General features: G+C 52.2%; 2 protein-coding genes across 2 annotated transcripts in view; one reads left to right on the top strand and one right to left on the bottom strand.

Moving 5' to 3' along the window:
- SND1 (staphylococcal nuclease and tudor domain containing 1) overlaps positions 1-15,446 on the bottom strand; it is a 425,897-nt gene that overhangs the window by 48,280 nt on the left and 362,171 nt on the right. The window lies entirely within an intron of this gene.
- Positions 11,771-14,123, top strand: LRRC4 (leucine rich repeat containing 4). Its single transcript, XM_030308366.1, has one exon. It carries the CDS (start codon positions 11,790-11,792, stop codon positions 13,740-13,742), a length of 1,953 nt encoding a protein of 650 aa, XP_030164226.1. The 5' UTR covers positions 11,771-11,789; the 3' UTR covers positions 13,743-14,123.

Genomic DNA, 15,446 nt, shown 5'->3' with positions numbered 1-15,446 from the left:
ACGTACTGTCTCGTGGGCGCACGCGTGGCTTGAAACAGATCCCACGGACTGGTATGTGGAGGCAGACTGCCAGAAGCCACGGCACGAGGGGCGAAGGCGAAGCTGCTCCGTGTACCTGCGACGCCAAGATGGCCTCCTCTTGGGGAGGGATCCCACAGGCCGGGTGCCGGCTCCAAAGCACCACCAAGTTGCTAGGCCAGAGAGGCCAGTGGGGGGTGGGGTGGGGCAGGCAGCCCTTCTCCAGCCCAGAGACGACTCACTTACACAAAGAACCCTTTCAGAGTTACTGGCTGGCAGGGCTCCTAACAGACTCTTCTCCCCCCGTGGCTTGTGCGCCGAATACAGATCCAGCAGCCCCGCCGGACCGCCACACAGACTGGCCCTAGTCACCAAGAAAGTGACACAGAATGAGGGCTCCTCCTAGCAAGGTGCCAGTGTCCACATACCACGACAGGAGGCTTCCAGATCCTAAGCTGGCAGCCCCACCAAAGTTGCCCTCATCGGAAGCAGCGCTATTTCAGTCTCGTGTCCTTCAGAGAAGTAGTTTAAAGTAGACCGACGCGACAGGTTCCTGAGAGCACACTGCCTGGCACTCCTGGCTGGTGGCGAGGCAAAACCTGAAAGGTGGGGATTCGTGGCCAGGGGATGATATTCTGGCATCACGACGCTTAAGTTTCAAGGGAGTCATGTTGCTTCTGTGTATAAACAGACAAATCTACCTATCGGTTCGGGCCAAATCCAGAACAGAGAGAGACAACAAGTGTAAGAGAGAGAATGTGAATGTGAGAGGGCCAACTGACCAACCAACCGAGGAATTCTAACTCTTTCTAAATTTGTGAGAGGAGTGGAGGGTGCTAGGATCCGTACTTCATGTTCACCTACCCCCAATTCCTCTAGACGTAAAGGTGACTCCCACTGGAGACACGGGCACATAGGACGCCATTTAAAAACATGGACCAAGAACAGGCTGGGGGCTGGGGAGACCTAACTCCTGGAGAGGCTTGCATCAGAATGAGAGAGGGATGCAGCGTCCAGGAACCTGGGTGTCAGCCAACCCCCCATTAGTCGTTTGATGACTCACGGGGAAGCCAGGGGTGTGAGCTCCCGGCTGGTCTCCTGGTGCTCCCAGTCTGCACTCCCCTCCACTTCTGCGGGTAAAGAGCCTGTCCTGCTCAGGGATCTGGTGGGGTGAGGACGGTCACAACGGCAACTGAGAGACAAAAGCCCGTATTTCCATTAGGGTCCCTCCAATTCTATCTCTGAAGCTCCTTAGATGAGATCAAATGAACCCACGTTACTAGGCCAGTACTGGATGGTGAACCAGTAAGGCCACGCCAACCAGAACCGGGAAAACTCTAGCCATAGCTGAAGCTGGCAGCACGGAACTGAAAACAATGAACAAGTTGCGGGAGGCAGCTTGACGGCTGCAGATGCTGACCCACAAAGAAACCGAACGACAGATGGAGCGGGCCGGCAGAGAGGAGGCAGTGGCAAAATGGCACCGCTCTGCAAACCGAGGGGATCATCACAGTGGCTTGGAGACCACACAAGGGACTCAAGAAAGTGCTGAAAAGGACACAACAGGTTTTAAGCTAAACTGAACAGATTAAGACACAGGAAAAGTTCCAACCTGAGCTTTTCCAATTCTCTAATTCCGTTCTCAAATTCAGTCAGAAATTCCGTCGGGTGAGCATCAAGAAGTATATTCTTCTCCTGTTCACACTTTCTAAACTTTAAGTTTTCCCCCTCACGGAGCAGTGAGCGGCTCCGTCAGGGGCTCTAGAATATTCCCAGGAGGATAGCTCAAAGCCACGGGACCATAAAAAAAACCTCTGTGACACACCCATAGTTGAGGAAAACGGAGTCACGACAGGAAGAAATATGTTCCCTCAGGGCCAAAGGGAAAGGAAGTCAGTGACAAAGCTGGAGAGGGACCCAGGTGGCTGAGGCTCCCAGTCAGGTTCCCCACACAGCTGTTTGCTTTGTCTTCGCCCTGAGCGTTTTAAATTAAGAGTTTGTTGATGGAATTGCTTGTTCTTTAGTCGAGCAGAATTTGGGGACTGACAGCTAATAGAGACGAGGACCCTGGACAGAAGCGCTGGGCTCCTCTCATTGCCCAGCTGGATGCCTCCCGACTGTGCTCTAGCTCAGGCACTCAGTGGGATATTTATAGCTGCCTTTAAATTTACCCAGCTCTCCATAAAGCGAGGTAATGGGGCGCCCTTTACTGCTGCTAGTGGTGATTGTCCTAACATTCTTTAATTAGCAAAAAGCGTTGGCACAGCCACTTTCAAAGCATTTGATCTTACTGTCCTGGTGTTCCCTATTTCAGGCTCAACAGCCCCCACTCCCTTTGGAGAAAATGCACTTTAGCAAATTTGAAAGTGACAGGCATATGCGTGCCTGAGCACAGTGAAGTGTATCTGTGCACCTATACTCACTCTTCGGCTCAGTCCTCACGTACCACAACTGCCAAGAAAACTCTCCCTCTCAGCTCTTATTCACATGGGCCGAAGAATATTCCTGTTTCCTCTGAAATAATGTACTACTATGACGGAGGTAGAAGATGGGAAGGGCCTCTGCTTTCATGGGGATGTGTAATAAACAAGCGAACAAACACGTAAACAAGGTGATTCCAGATCAGGTCAAACAAGATAAGAATATAAAACCAGTAATGTGACTGGGAGTGGTAGGACTAGGTTAGACAAGGTAGTCATGGAAAGTGTCTCAGAAGAACGTGCTCTGGAAGGAGTTAACCACCTAAAGAACAGGGGAAGAACATTCCAGGTAGAGGAGAGAGAGAGCAAACACCCTAAAGGAGAGAACCAGCTTAGCCTATTCCAAGGGAAGAATGAAGAGCTGTACAGCTGAAGTGTAGGGAATGAGGAAGATGATAAACAAGAGGGTAGAGGTGCAGGCAAGGCAATGACGGTGTAGGGCCTGGGGTCTACGGTAAGCAGTTTGGTTATCATTTGAATTAGGAAGGGAAGACCCGGGGCATTTTCAGCAAATCGGTAACAATTTGATAGGCTGTCACATAGGTGTCAATTTGGCACCTATGGAGAATACACTGGAGAAGGCAAGAGGGAAAAATCTATGCCTTTAATAGGTTCATTTCTTAGGTCTGAAGGAATGTTCTATGGTCATATGTTTACACTGGGGGAAACCAAGTAGAGGGTACACCAGAACTATTTTTGACCTGTAAATCAAAAAACTATCTCCAAGTTAAAAGAAAAGATTAACTGGTAAAAACAACAAAAATCATCTTGTTATCTTTCATGTAGAATTACAAGGTCTAAATAAGATCTGATACCAAGAACAGGTAAGTCCTGGAGGGTGGGGGAGAAAAAAAAGGATTGTCTCAATAACTGACTTTGGATACAATATTTTGTTTCTACCCTAGTTTCCATGTTGGAAAATAATAGCTGCTGCTGTTACAGTGAGCTAAGATTGACTGTTTGCCCTTACTTCCTTCTAGTCCAATAATACCACACAGTAAATGTAGTTATGAATCCCACTCTACATATGAAGAATCTGAGCCTTAAAGAAGTAACTTCTATACGCAGTGTGCAAGAGGCAGAACAGGATTTGAACCCAGGCCTCTCACTCCAGAATACTTTCACGACCATCACTACAATGCCCACTAGCACACACAGAAGCACACATACATCCGCCGCCTCCCCCCATGCCCTAATGTACCTTGTGGGATTCAGTTTGGGAGAAAAAATTGTTTGGGCGTCTCGCAACCAAAATATGAATAAATGCATACACCCATGGCGCGTTTGTCTGTGGAAAGGTTAACTGCAGGCATGGACCTGATGAAGGATCAAATTTATGGCAGCAATACTCGAAAGGCCATTCTGCATATAGTTCCCAGTCCCATGTCTGTATCTGCGGGACTCCGATCTGGTCTCTTAATCTCCAATGAGCAGGAAGCTCAAGATTACAGGTGAAACAAATTTTTGTAATAACGTCAAAAGGTACTTCCACCATTACTGGTAAATGCTTAAATTCGTTCTAAGATCTTTGGGATAAAATCTAGAGGCCGTGTAAAGGAAGAGTGAGCAAATTACCAAGAAAAGGAATCATGAGAAGCAAAAAGAACGTAACAGGATGCAGACTCCTCAGGTTTGTCTAGTCAGCCTGCCCCCTCCAGTTGGCTCATGTGTTATGTCCTAACTGTTGAGCTGACTGAGGGGGGACTCCCTCCCTTCCCGGTGGCTGTACAGATTGTAGTCTGCTCCTCTGTCCCTCAAGCACAGGTATGTGGAGGAGTCACCTGCTGGTTGTCAGACGTGCCCTTCCCTTTCTCTTCCTCTTTTTAAAAAAATGTTCATTTATTTTGAGACAGAGAGAAAGAGAGAGCCCGCACGCAAGCAGGGGAGGGAGAGAGCGGGATCCCAAGCAGGCCCCTCACCATCAGCGCCGAGCCTGATGTAAGGTTCAATCTCTCGAACTGTAAGATCATGACCTGAGCTGAAATCAAGAGTCAGACGCTTAAGCCACTGAGCCACTCAGGCACCCCTACCGTTCTCTTCCTCTCAAGTGGCACATGGCAGTGATTTAGAATTTGGGCACTAGACAGATCTGAGATTGAAACCTGGCTCTGTCACTATAGTAAGCTGAATGAGCCTCAGAAAGAGATATCCATATCCTAACCCCCGGACTTGCGAGTATCACCCTATTCGGAAAAAGGGTCTTTGCAGATATGATTAAGTTAAGGATCCTGTGATGAGATCACCCTGGATTACCTAGATCGGCTGTAAATCCAACAAGTGTCCTTGTAAGTCACAAAAGAGGAGACCGACGGAAGAGGAGTCAACATGACCACACAGGCAGAGATTGAAGTGATGCGGCCACAAGTCAAGGAATGCGACAGTCACCAGAAGCTGGAAGAGGCAAGGAACAGATTCTCCCCTAGGGCCCTTGGAGGGATCATGGCCTTGCCAGATTTTGCAATTTTAGACTCTAGAACTGCGAGAGAATAAATTTCTGATGTTAAGCCACCGAATGTGTGGTAATTTGTTATGACAGCCTCAAGAAACTGCTACAGTCACTTACTAGTTCTGTGATCCTAAGAAAGCTTCTTAAATTCATCGGCAAAATAGAGAACACAATGGCACCCACCACACCTTACGTGTGAGGATTAAATGTGTGAGAACAGTGCCAAGTACCTACGAACTCCCAAGGAGATGCTGCTGACATCATTACGCTTACCGCTATCCAAAGGGAATTAAACAGAAGGACAGAACACAAGGGCCTATCATGGGCCAGTGTACCTGCAGAGGTGAACATTTCTAAGGCTTCTGGTCTGTTTGAACACACAGGAGACTGTGGCTAAAATAGGCACCAAACCACCTTCTCTAAAAGAGGAGGCCATGGGGGGCATGGGGGGGGGCGTTGGGAGGTTTCTCCCTTCACTCAGGCCTGGCAGCCCACAAAGAAATCGTAAGCCCCGGTAAACTAGCCTCTGGAGAGGGAAAGTCCCTACTATTTTATAGTTTCTTCTGCCCTTCTCATTAAGCATCTTGTTCTTTGCTCAGGTTTTTGCAAATTGCTCTGGATGGGACCTGTAGAGAAAGTGCTTTTCTGTGCACTTCTCCTTCTTATTTCCTTAAGGAACAGAGTTCTTGGGGGGAAAGAACAGTGGATTCTGAGGGCACCTGGAAGAGTAGGTAATTCTAGATCAACTGTGTCACCTTGAATCACTGGGCTCAAGGAATAAAATCCATTTCCGTCACAACTATGGGTAGTAATAGCATACCCACAGCTTCACTAAAGGAGCAGTCGAGAAAAACATTATTATTATTATTATTATTATTTATTATTACTATCACAATGGTGACTTTATCCACTAAACAGAAATTTCATGACCTACTGACCCTGAAGGGGTATTTGCATACACGGGTGGGAGTGAGCGATGCAAACGCAGGAGGGCGCGGGTAGACAACATGTGTTCATTGCCTTGGGTAGGAGGAGGTGACTATTTCCATACAGACTGTTTCTTACACTATTTTGTTATTGCTGATTCACCAATCAACTGATGTCTTTCCTTCCCTTTGTGGAGGATGATTTCCATGCTATTTTTTTTCTTTTCCTTTCTTCTTGTTTCCCAAATACCTTCTCCTCCTCTGTCTGCTCTTGCTCGGTTCCTCACTCACATGGAAGAATAAAAAGTATAAACATGGAAAAAGTGCTTAAGTAGGGTTGGCAGCCCAACAGTATTGAAAACAGGAACCAGGGTTTCAGAGCATATGTGATCTATCTACCACTGAGGGACCTACCTTAAGGGGCCCAAAAGCCTATCGGGGGCCAAAGTAGTACCCTGCCGAAGACTGCTCACTCCTGGCAAACCCTATGAGGCATTATGGACATCTAGTGGCTGCTCAAGATAATGCCTCAGGGATCCATGTCAGGGTGGGGAGTAGTCTGCTCTGGGATTTACCAGGAGCCCAATTATCCTGGCTGAGTGAGGTAGTCCAGGGTCCTCTTAGAGTCAGTCCCCTGAATGACCATTTCTTTCATTTCTTATTAGGATTCCAAAGTCGCTCAGAATGGCAGACTGGCTCTAGTGAAGACCTATCTTTGTCCCAGTCCAACAAGGTCTAAGGATACCACCTGCACATAAGACGACAGAAGACAGGTGTTCGGAAAAATCTTCAAGCCCCAGGCTTAAATGCCAAAACACTGTCGTCCTGATTGAGGGAAGGAGCTCAGAAATGACAGACTCTGGTACTAGTCGTGTGGCTTTACGTAAGTCACTAAGCTTCTCTGAACTTGATTAATGATATTAGTGGGAGGTTGAGTCCAGCTGATCTCCAAGGTATCTTTAATATTCTGTGATCTATGAGGCTTTTCAGTAGCTGGGAAGACAAAGTGCGATCTACTCTGCTCTGGCAATGTAGATCTCTAAGCTAAACTAAAGGAAGCGTTCTCTTCAACTTTGTGGCTCATTTCCAAGACTTGGCTACTATCCCAATGGATCAACTTTCTCCACAGAGCTACGTATCCGAGAAGAGGTGGGAATCAGGGACTATGAGAGCCGGAAAGAGCTGGAAGGAACATTCTAGTCTATTTTCTTAAACTGTTTAGAGCTGTTTTAAGATCTGTCACATTGTCTAGTCAGTGGCAGAAAAACCAGAACTCAGGTCTCCCAATCTCAGGGCAGGTACCACGTTGCTGACAAGGGCCTTGCCTCATCACTTCACGACACCAGTCTCTCTCTGAAACCACAAATGGAAACATTCTCGACTCAGTGTTTCTTCCTTCTCTTCCTCTCACAGTTTAAGCACTCTTCTTCTCTTCGTTTCCTGGTTGCACCATTCCAAATCAAGGAAGCTGTCGGAACCAGGGCCATGAAGAGCAACAGGCGACGGCTAAATGATACGCAGGTCACAGGATTAGAGGTTTCAGCGCCACTCACAGTTCAGAAGGGCCGTGTGCTGCCATGGCCCCACAGCCTCCTCAGTCTAGTCTGTAGCTTCTACGGTGCTCTCTCAGCTCAGCGGGCCTACAGAGGGCAAAGCAGCCCCGTCTAGAACTCCAACACCAAGCCTGGCGTGTTCATGTTCATCCATCACTTGCAAATATTTCCTGGGAGACAACCTCACTCCTCAGTACTGGTTTGATCCGAGGTAGCCCACCCTTCCATCCACCTACACAGTATGGGGGCATAACCTTTCGTTTGCAGTGCCTGGAGTGAACAGATGGGGTCTGAGTTTGCCTACACTGGCAGGAAACCAGTCTGGGCAGACCCCTCTTTTGCCTGAGGAGGTAGGGGCAGCCATGTACTCCAGGGTGCTATCAGACTGTGGCCAGGGTGTCCTCTGGCGTGCTACCAGCTCAGTGCCAGCTGTGGCCAGGAGAGGAACCTCCCACCAGTAAGCTTCTGATTCTCCTCCTCAGATCCCTATCAGGATAGGTTTACATTCCCCGGATCTCTAAGGGGGGAGGCCCTGTTTGAAGCTGATGACGTGCAGATGAAGCTTTAGTAAAGAGAGCAAAAGGAGCCACTCAAGAGCCCAGATAAAGCTTGGTATCAGGGTTGATCTACCTCCATTTCTCTCATTCTTTCTCTTGCTTAGTTATTGTGAGTAAACAAGTTAAAGAATGTATTTTCTCAGCCCCTCCTCTCCCACCCTTCGTTCTATTTCTCTCATATAGCCTTGACTGAACTTTTTAATACAGTCTTCCCCCCAACTTTGCTTCTGCCATTTACTCTCTGCAGTGCAGACACAATGGACATTTCCGTTAGCGATGAAAACACTGGGCTCAGGGTAAGGAGACCAGACTGAAATGCTGGCTCTGTTGCTTTGTGGACGTACCACCTTGAACGTGTTATTTGCCCGCCTGTGCTCAGTACCTCCATCTGTAAAATGGAGACAACTCTGGCAATTACTTCACTTGATAAACAAAGACTGAACGAGGACAGATCCAGACAGACATCTTTATGTCTATAGCCGTCCATCCAAGCATCTATGCTTAGTATGGTAGAGCAGTAGTAGATAAGCATCCTAGTAAATGACTTTTGAAGTACATGAGTGAAACCTGAATTCTCATCCACTGGGAGCAAACTGGGGAATCACTTCCATGCTCAAGTTCCTACACATCTGCCCTCTCCCAGGGTTCACATCTTGGCTCCGCCATTTACTACGTAATTTTAAGGCAGCATATGAACGACTAAAGTTGTTATTTGACTGCAAATGCATGATCAAAAGGTCTTGGTAAACAATGGGGAATCCAGCTTTCCTACAACAGAACTGTTTCCAGGAATTCAAGAACTCCTTGCCCAGGTTACTGGGTAGCAGGCAATCCCGAGATATGAGCGTGGATGAACTCAGAGCTGAGAAATCCAGGACCTCCTCATTCTTCAGGATTAGCCCACAAGCAGGTGATAGGGGTTTAACAAGCAAGCTTGCCCAGGTGGAGGGGTGGGGGCACACGGAGAAGAGTCTGGAGGCAGCGCCTGAAAAGAAGCAATACTGAGCCAATGCCATATTCTACGGGCTTCCCAGGGCTTAGCCACAGATGGCTCCACCCCCACAAAGCAGAGAAAAGGGCAGTCTTTTTCGGGGGTGGGAAAAGGCTGACCTAGTCCTGTTCTCCTACACTGGGCTGTCAGATGCCCCAGGGTCTCTTCGCCACAAGGCGAAGCAGGTTGCTACGCAGTTCTCACTGAGACCCAGCAACACAGAACAGCTAGTGAAGCCCTCGGGCGGAAGGTTTAAGACCCACCTTTCTCAAGGCTTGGGGAAGAGAAAGGGCGACACTGGGCTGCCAAGAGTGAGAAGCGGTGGCTGCCGCTCGCTCGTGAATGAACGGGTTCTCCCCTGGTTTCTGGTAGTTCACCTCAATCTTGCCTGCCGGCTGCTGTGCTGTCCCGGGTAGTCATTCCCTGAGGTCCCCCCACTTGGCCTTTCCTTCCACCATTTGCCCTCCCTGCAGCCCTCATTAAGAAAACTACCATTTAAAAGTTAAAACCGAGAAAGGGTGAGAAAATTTGCGAGGGCGGGGGGGGGGGGGGGGGCGCAGGACGAATGTGCATCTGTGCAGCAGCGCGGGGCGGCCCGCGGAGCCCAGGCTCTCGGTCTTCTGGCTCCAAGAGGCCCCAGCCGCCCCCGCGTCCCCACCGTGCATCTCCGAACTCCGCGTATGCTGCCCGGGCCGCGCGCGGCCAGGCGCCCCGTCAGCAGTCGGCGGGGGTGAGGATGACGCGGACCGGGCGGGAGGCCGGCCAACTGCAGCAACCCCGCCGCGCCACCCGCTTCCCGGCCCTGGAGCCCACCGCGTCCGGAGCCGGAGGGGGCCCGACGCCCGGGGGCGGGGCGGGGCACGGACCGCCGTCTCTCCCGCAGCAGCCCCGCCGCTCCAGCCTATCAGCGGCCACCCGGCGGCTCCCTCGGCTGGACCAAAATAGCTGCGAACGCCTGCGACTTGCGCGCGGCCCCTCACTTGACGCTCACTCCGGCTCGTTCGCCCGCTCCGCTCCCCTCGCCTAAAGGGGGCGGGGAGGAAGCGCCGGGGAGGGGGGTGGGGGGTGGGGGAGAGAGAGGAAGGAGGAAGGAAGGAAGGGAGGAAGGAAGGAAGGAAGGAAGGGAGGGAGGGAGTCGGACGGAGGCGCGGAGCTCGGGGCTGCGCGGCGCGGCGCTGGAAGGCGCCGGCGTTAACCCCTCGAGGGCAGGCAGCGGAGGGGGAGCGGTGTTAATACATAAGAGCACTGCATCACGCTAATCTTCTCCCCAGAACAGTATGCGTCAGCAGTACATTCACGTTCTGACTGAAGGACAAAAGGATGAGAGAGCAGTCTGCGTGGCTGCTGCCTGCAACACCGCGAGCCCGGCGCGAGGAGGAGACGGTGGGCGCCGAGCGCAGGGGCCCCGCTGCTGCTGCTGCTGCTGCTGCCGCCGCCGCCGCCGCTAGCCAGCGCGGACCATGTTCTCGAGCTCCGGAGCGTTCCCCGCAGCCGCGACCCCCGCTGCTCACGCCACCGCCGGCGCTCGGGCCGCTGCAGCAGTCCGCGGGCGGCGCAGCCACTGAAGGCGCCGCGAGCCAAAGCCCGGAACTCGCTCCCTCCGCACAAAGCCAGAGCCGGCGGCGCGCCGGGGGCCCGGCTGCGGCGGGCGGCGGCGGGCGGTTGCGCGCCACCGGGGGCTGCGGCCGCCGCCGCCGCCGCCGGACCCGCGCCCGCCCCCGGACTCCCTGAAGGGGCCTGCGGTGCGGGCGCGACCCGGCCGCCGCGCGCTTCTCCGGCCGGCGGACCTGGTCCCGGCGCTGCCTCCACGCCGCTGACCCTCAGGGGGCTGGACGGACTGCTGCTCCTCGCGCCGGCAGACGGCGGGCTGGGAAACTAAGCCCAGTTTTGGTCTTTTTAACCCTTGAGAGAAGAGGCGAGCAAAGAAGGGGGTGTGTGTCTGGGGAGGGCGAAGGAGCCGCGAACACCTCCTCTTAACTCTCGCAGCCCCGCGGGCGAACGACTGCATCAGCTGCCTCCGGCCGGAACCGCCGACACAGGGAGAGGGGGCAGCGCAGCAGCGAGCGAGCGAGCGAGCGAGCGAGCGCGGCCTGGGAGGCTTCGGGGCGCCCCCTCACCCCCGCCGGGTGGCAGCCGCGGGAGCGGGCTGGGGGCGCCGGAGGCACGCTCCGGCGATGAAGCGGCTTCCCCCGTGGCTGGTGCGAGCCGGTGCCAGGGTCCAAGGACAAAGCAGGGAAGCGCTGGTGGCGCCGCTCCTCGCGCTGAGGGGGGGGCATGCACCTGCATAGCCCGCCGGGCCTCGGCTCTCCCCGGCGCGCCTCAACTCCGCTGCTTCGCCGTAGCCTGCTCCGGATTTACTAGAAGCCATTTTGTCTCCCCCACCCCTCCCCTCCCCTCCCCTCCCCTCCGCCCTCCCCGCCCCCTCCACTCCCCCCCTCCCCCCGTTTTGTTAATTAAAACTAAGAAGTAAGAATGGCAACGACGTGGCCGGCTCCCGTGGAGAACGCTTAAGGACACCACGCCAATTCCTTCCTTCCGAGGTAGGTGACAGCGACTCACTGGGTGGGGATGGTTGCCGCGGGGGAGAGAAAGTCTCGGCTTTCCGAGGGCTTGCCTTGAGGGGGGCTGGAGACAGGGGCCACGCTTTAGTTGGGCATGCTTTTATTCCACCGGTCCGCTCCGTCTCTCTAATCGCCCCCTCCCCACCTCCTTCTCCAGATGGAAAGAGGAGCTCCTAGCTCATTTAAGCCGGGGTAGGGCTGGTTCTCCTTTCCGAGCCAAAATCCCAGGCGATGGTGAATTATGAACGTGCCACACCATGAAGCTCTTGTGGCAGGTAACTGTGCACCACACCTGGAATGCCGTCCTGCTCCCCGTCGTCTACCTCACGGCGCAAGTGTGGATTCTGTGTGCAGCCATCGCCGCTGCCGCCTCCGCCGGGCCCCAGAACTGCCCATCCGTTTGCTCGTGCAGTAACCAGTTCAGCAAGGTGGTGTGCACCCGTCGGGGCCTCTCCGAGGTCCCTCAGGGTATTCCCTCCAACACCCGGTACCTCAACCTCATGGAAAACAATATCCAGATGATCCAGGCCGACACCTTTCGCCACCTCCACCACCTGGAGGTCCTGCAGCTGGGCAGGAACTCCATCCGGCAGATCGAGGTGGGGGCCTTCAACGGCCTGGCCAGCCTCAACACCCTGGAGCTGTTTGACAACTGGCTGACAGTCATCCCCAGTGGGGCCTTTGAGTACCTGTCCAAGCTGCGGGAGCTCTGGCTTCGCAACAACCCCATAGAAAGCATCCCCTCTTATGCCTTCAACCGGGTGCCCTCCCTCATGCGCTTGGACTTGGGGGAGCTCAAGAAGCTGGAGTACATCTCTGAGGGCGCTTTTGAGGGACTGTTCAACCTCAAGTACCTGAACCTGGGCATGTGCAACATTAAAGATATGCCCAATCTGACCCCCCTGGTGGGGCTGGAGGAGCTGGAGATGTCAGGGAACCACTTCCCTGAGATCAGGCCTGGCTCCTTCCATGGCCTCAGCTCCCTCAAGAAGCTTTGGGTCATGAACTCACAGGTCAGCCTGATTGAGCGGAACGCTTTTGATGGGCTGGCCTCACTTGTGGAACTCAACCTGGCCCACAATAACCTCTCTTCTTTGCCCCATGACCTCTTCACCCCACTGAGGTACCTTGTGGAGTTGCACCTACACCACAATCCCTGGAACTGCGATTGTGACATTCTGTGGCTAGCCTGGTGGCTTCGGGAGTACATACCCACCAATTCTACCTGCTGCGGCCGCTGTCATGCTCCCCTGCACATGCGTGGCCGCTACCTGGTGGAGGTGGACCAGGCCTCCTTCCAGTGCTCTGCCCCCTTCATCATGGATGCCCCTCGGGATCTCAACATCTCCGAGGGTCGGATGGCGGAACTTAAGTGTCGGACTCCCCCAATGTCCTCCGTGAAGTGGCTGCTGCCCAATGGGACAGTGCTCAGCCACGCCTCCCGCCACCCGAGGATCTCTGTCCTCAACGACGGCACCTTGAACTTTTCCCACGTGCTGCTCTCAGACACCGGGGTATACACTTGCATGGTGACCAACGTGGCAGGCAACTCCAACGCCTCGGCCTACCTCAACGTGAGCACGGCCGAGCTCAACACCTCCAACTACAGCTTCTTCACCACAGTCACAGTGGAGACCACTGAGATCTCACCTGAGGATACGACGCGCAAGTACAAGCCTGTTCCTACGACGTCCACTGGTTATCAGCCGGCATATACCACCTCCACCACGGTGCTCATTCAGACCACCCGTGTGCCCAAGCAGGTACCCGCGACAGACACCAATGATAAGATGCAGACCAGCCTGGATGAAGTCATGAAGACCACCAAGATCATCATTGGCTGCTTTGTGGCAGTGACTCTGCTAGCTGCCGCCATGTTGATTGTCTTCTACAAACTTCGTAAGCGGCACCAGCAGAGGAGTACAGTCACAGCCGCCCGGACAGTTGAGATCATCCAGGTGGACGAAGACATCCCAGCGGCGGCGTCTGCGGCAGCAACAGCAGCTCCGTCCGGTGTATCAGGTGAGGGGGCAGTAGTGCTGCCCACAATTCATGACCATATTAACTACAACACCTACAAACCAGCACATGGGGCCCACTGGACAGAAAACAGCCTGGGGAACTCTCTGCACCCCGCAGTCACCACAATCTCTGAACCTTATATAATTCAGACCCATACCAAGGACAAGGTACAGGAAACTCAAATATGACTCCCCTCCCCCCAAAAACTTACAAAATGCAATAGAATGCACACACACACACACACACACACACACACACACACACACGACAGTAACTTTTGTACAGAGTGGGGAGAGACTTTTTCTTGTATATGCTTCTATATTAAATCTACGGGCTGGTAAAAGAAACAGATTATATTAAAATTTAAAAACAAAAATTCAAAACAAAACTATTTTCTAACTTGTAAGTTCTATTTAAAGGGGGGAGTGGGGTTCTTGGGAACGTTGTGGGGTAGAAGCCACAAGTCAACTTGCTATGATGCCAGAAGGGATTTCTGATACAAGGCTGAAACTGCTAAGATAAACTAAAACAACAACAAATATCCCTAAAGAGGTAGGGTGTGGGCTGCTGAGGGGTGGGGTGGGGTGGGGGTAGACTGTCATTTTTTAGAAGATGCTTCACAGCATACAGGAATACCCATTTCTATAGACACCTTTCTTAAGCTGAGAGCTGTCTTTGCAAATTTATTTTAAAAAGAAATACAAAAAAAGCACCGAGAATTTGTACTGTGCTGAAGTGTCAAGAGGCAATAATTTTTTTTTCTTCAGAGGCCAAGGGGAAGATAGATCTGTAAATGTATTCTAAACAGGAAAACCACCAAAATTTAAATGACTCCTTAAAGGGGCTCGGTCTTTCCGTCTGTCCATGTGCACAAGGCTCCTTGGTTTGTGCACCGGGACACGCGCGTGCCCCGCCTGACAGCGCGCCTCGGGAAGGAGCAGAGAAGGAAGGGGGCTGGCGTAGCTCTCAGTCAAATGCTTTCACATTGCACCAGATTCCTGCAGATGGGTTTAACCCACTCTCTGCAGGGCATGTGTCTATTCAGGGTTTCCCTTGAGGGGGAGGAGGCCCCCCCCAAGGGGGTGCGGCCACAGAGGGGGGGTGGGAAGGGAGAGCAGAAGCAGAGAGAATGTATTCACAGGAGGCCATAAATTAGCATGGTGCCATGTCCACCTGTTGTTCCTGGTATCTGACAAATGATTGTAGACAATGATGGCATTTTATGATTTTTTATAAAGGTTTTGTTTGTTTTAAGGTGGAGAAGGAGGAGAGGCTGGGATTGGGGAGCTTGGGGGAGTGGAAGCTTTTCTCATGCTTGTGATTTGGTGACTATTCTAAATGCTGATTCATTAGGGATTATTACAGCTGATGTCAACTGGTTGTGGTGATGGGGTGGGGGCAGAACATGAGTGGAGAGAGAAAAAGGGCACAGGCTCATTTCAAGTACAATGAAGCCTTTACTAAACAGGATGGTTCACAAAAAAGATGTGAATCCACAGTTAAAACAAAAGTGATATACATGCACACAAGAAGTGAGTTCTGCAAGGAGTCCTGTGGAACGTGGCACAGTGGGGGGAAGGCTTCCCTCTCCCAGGCCGACCTCAGGAGGAGGTGGAGGAGAAAGGGTGGGCGTGGGCGGGGAAGGCAGAGATCTCTGTTATTCTGGTCCATTTAATGCTGTAACTTCTTTCATTTATTATTTTAGCTTTAAAAAGAAATAAAGGGTTCAGATTTGAAAGGGGTGGGATGGGTGGGTGGGGGGGAATGCCAACAAAAGAACACTGATTGTAATGTGAGAAAAGTGTATTTTTGTATTTTAATAAATATTGTTCAATTTTTAATCCAATGTCCCCAAAGGGTTAAATTGAATAAGGTCCTATAGATCCTTATAA

This window comes from Lynx canadensis, chromosome A2, assembly GCF_007474595.2.
Source record: "Lynx canadensis isolate LIC74 chromosome A2, mLynCan4.pri.v2, whole genome shotgun sequence".
In the NCBI taxonomy this organism is placed as follows: Eukaryota; Metazoa; Chordata; class Mammalia; order Carnivora; family Felidae; genus Lynx; species Lynx canadensis.
This window is presented reverse-complemented; position numbering and strand designations above follow the sequence as displayed.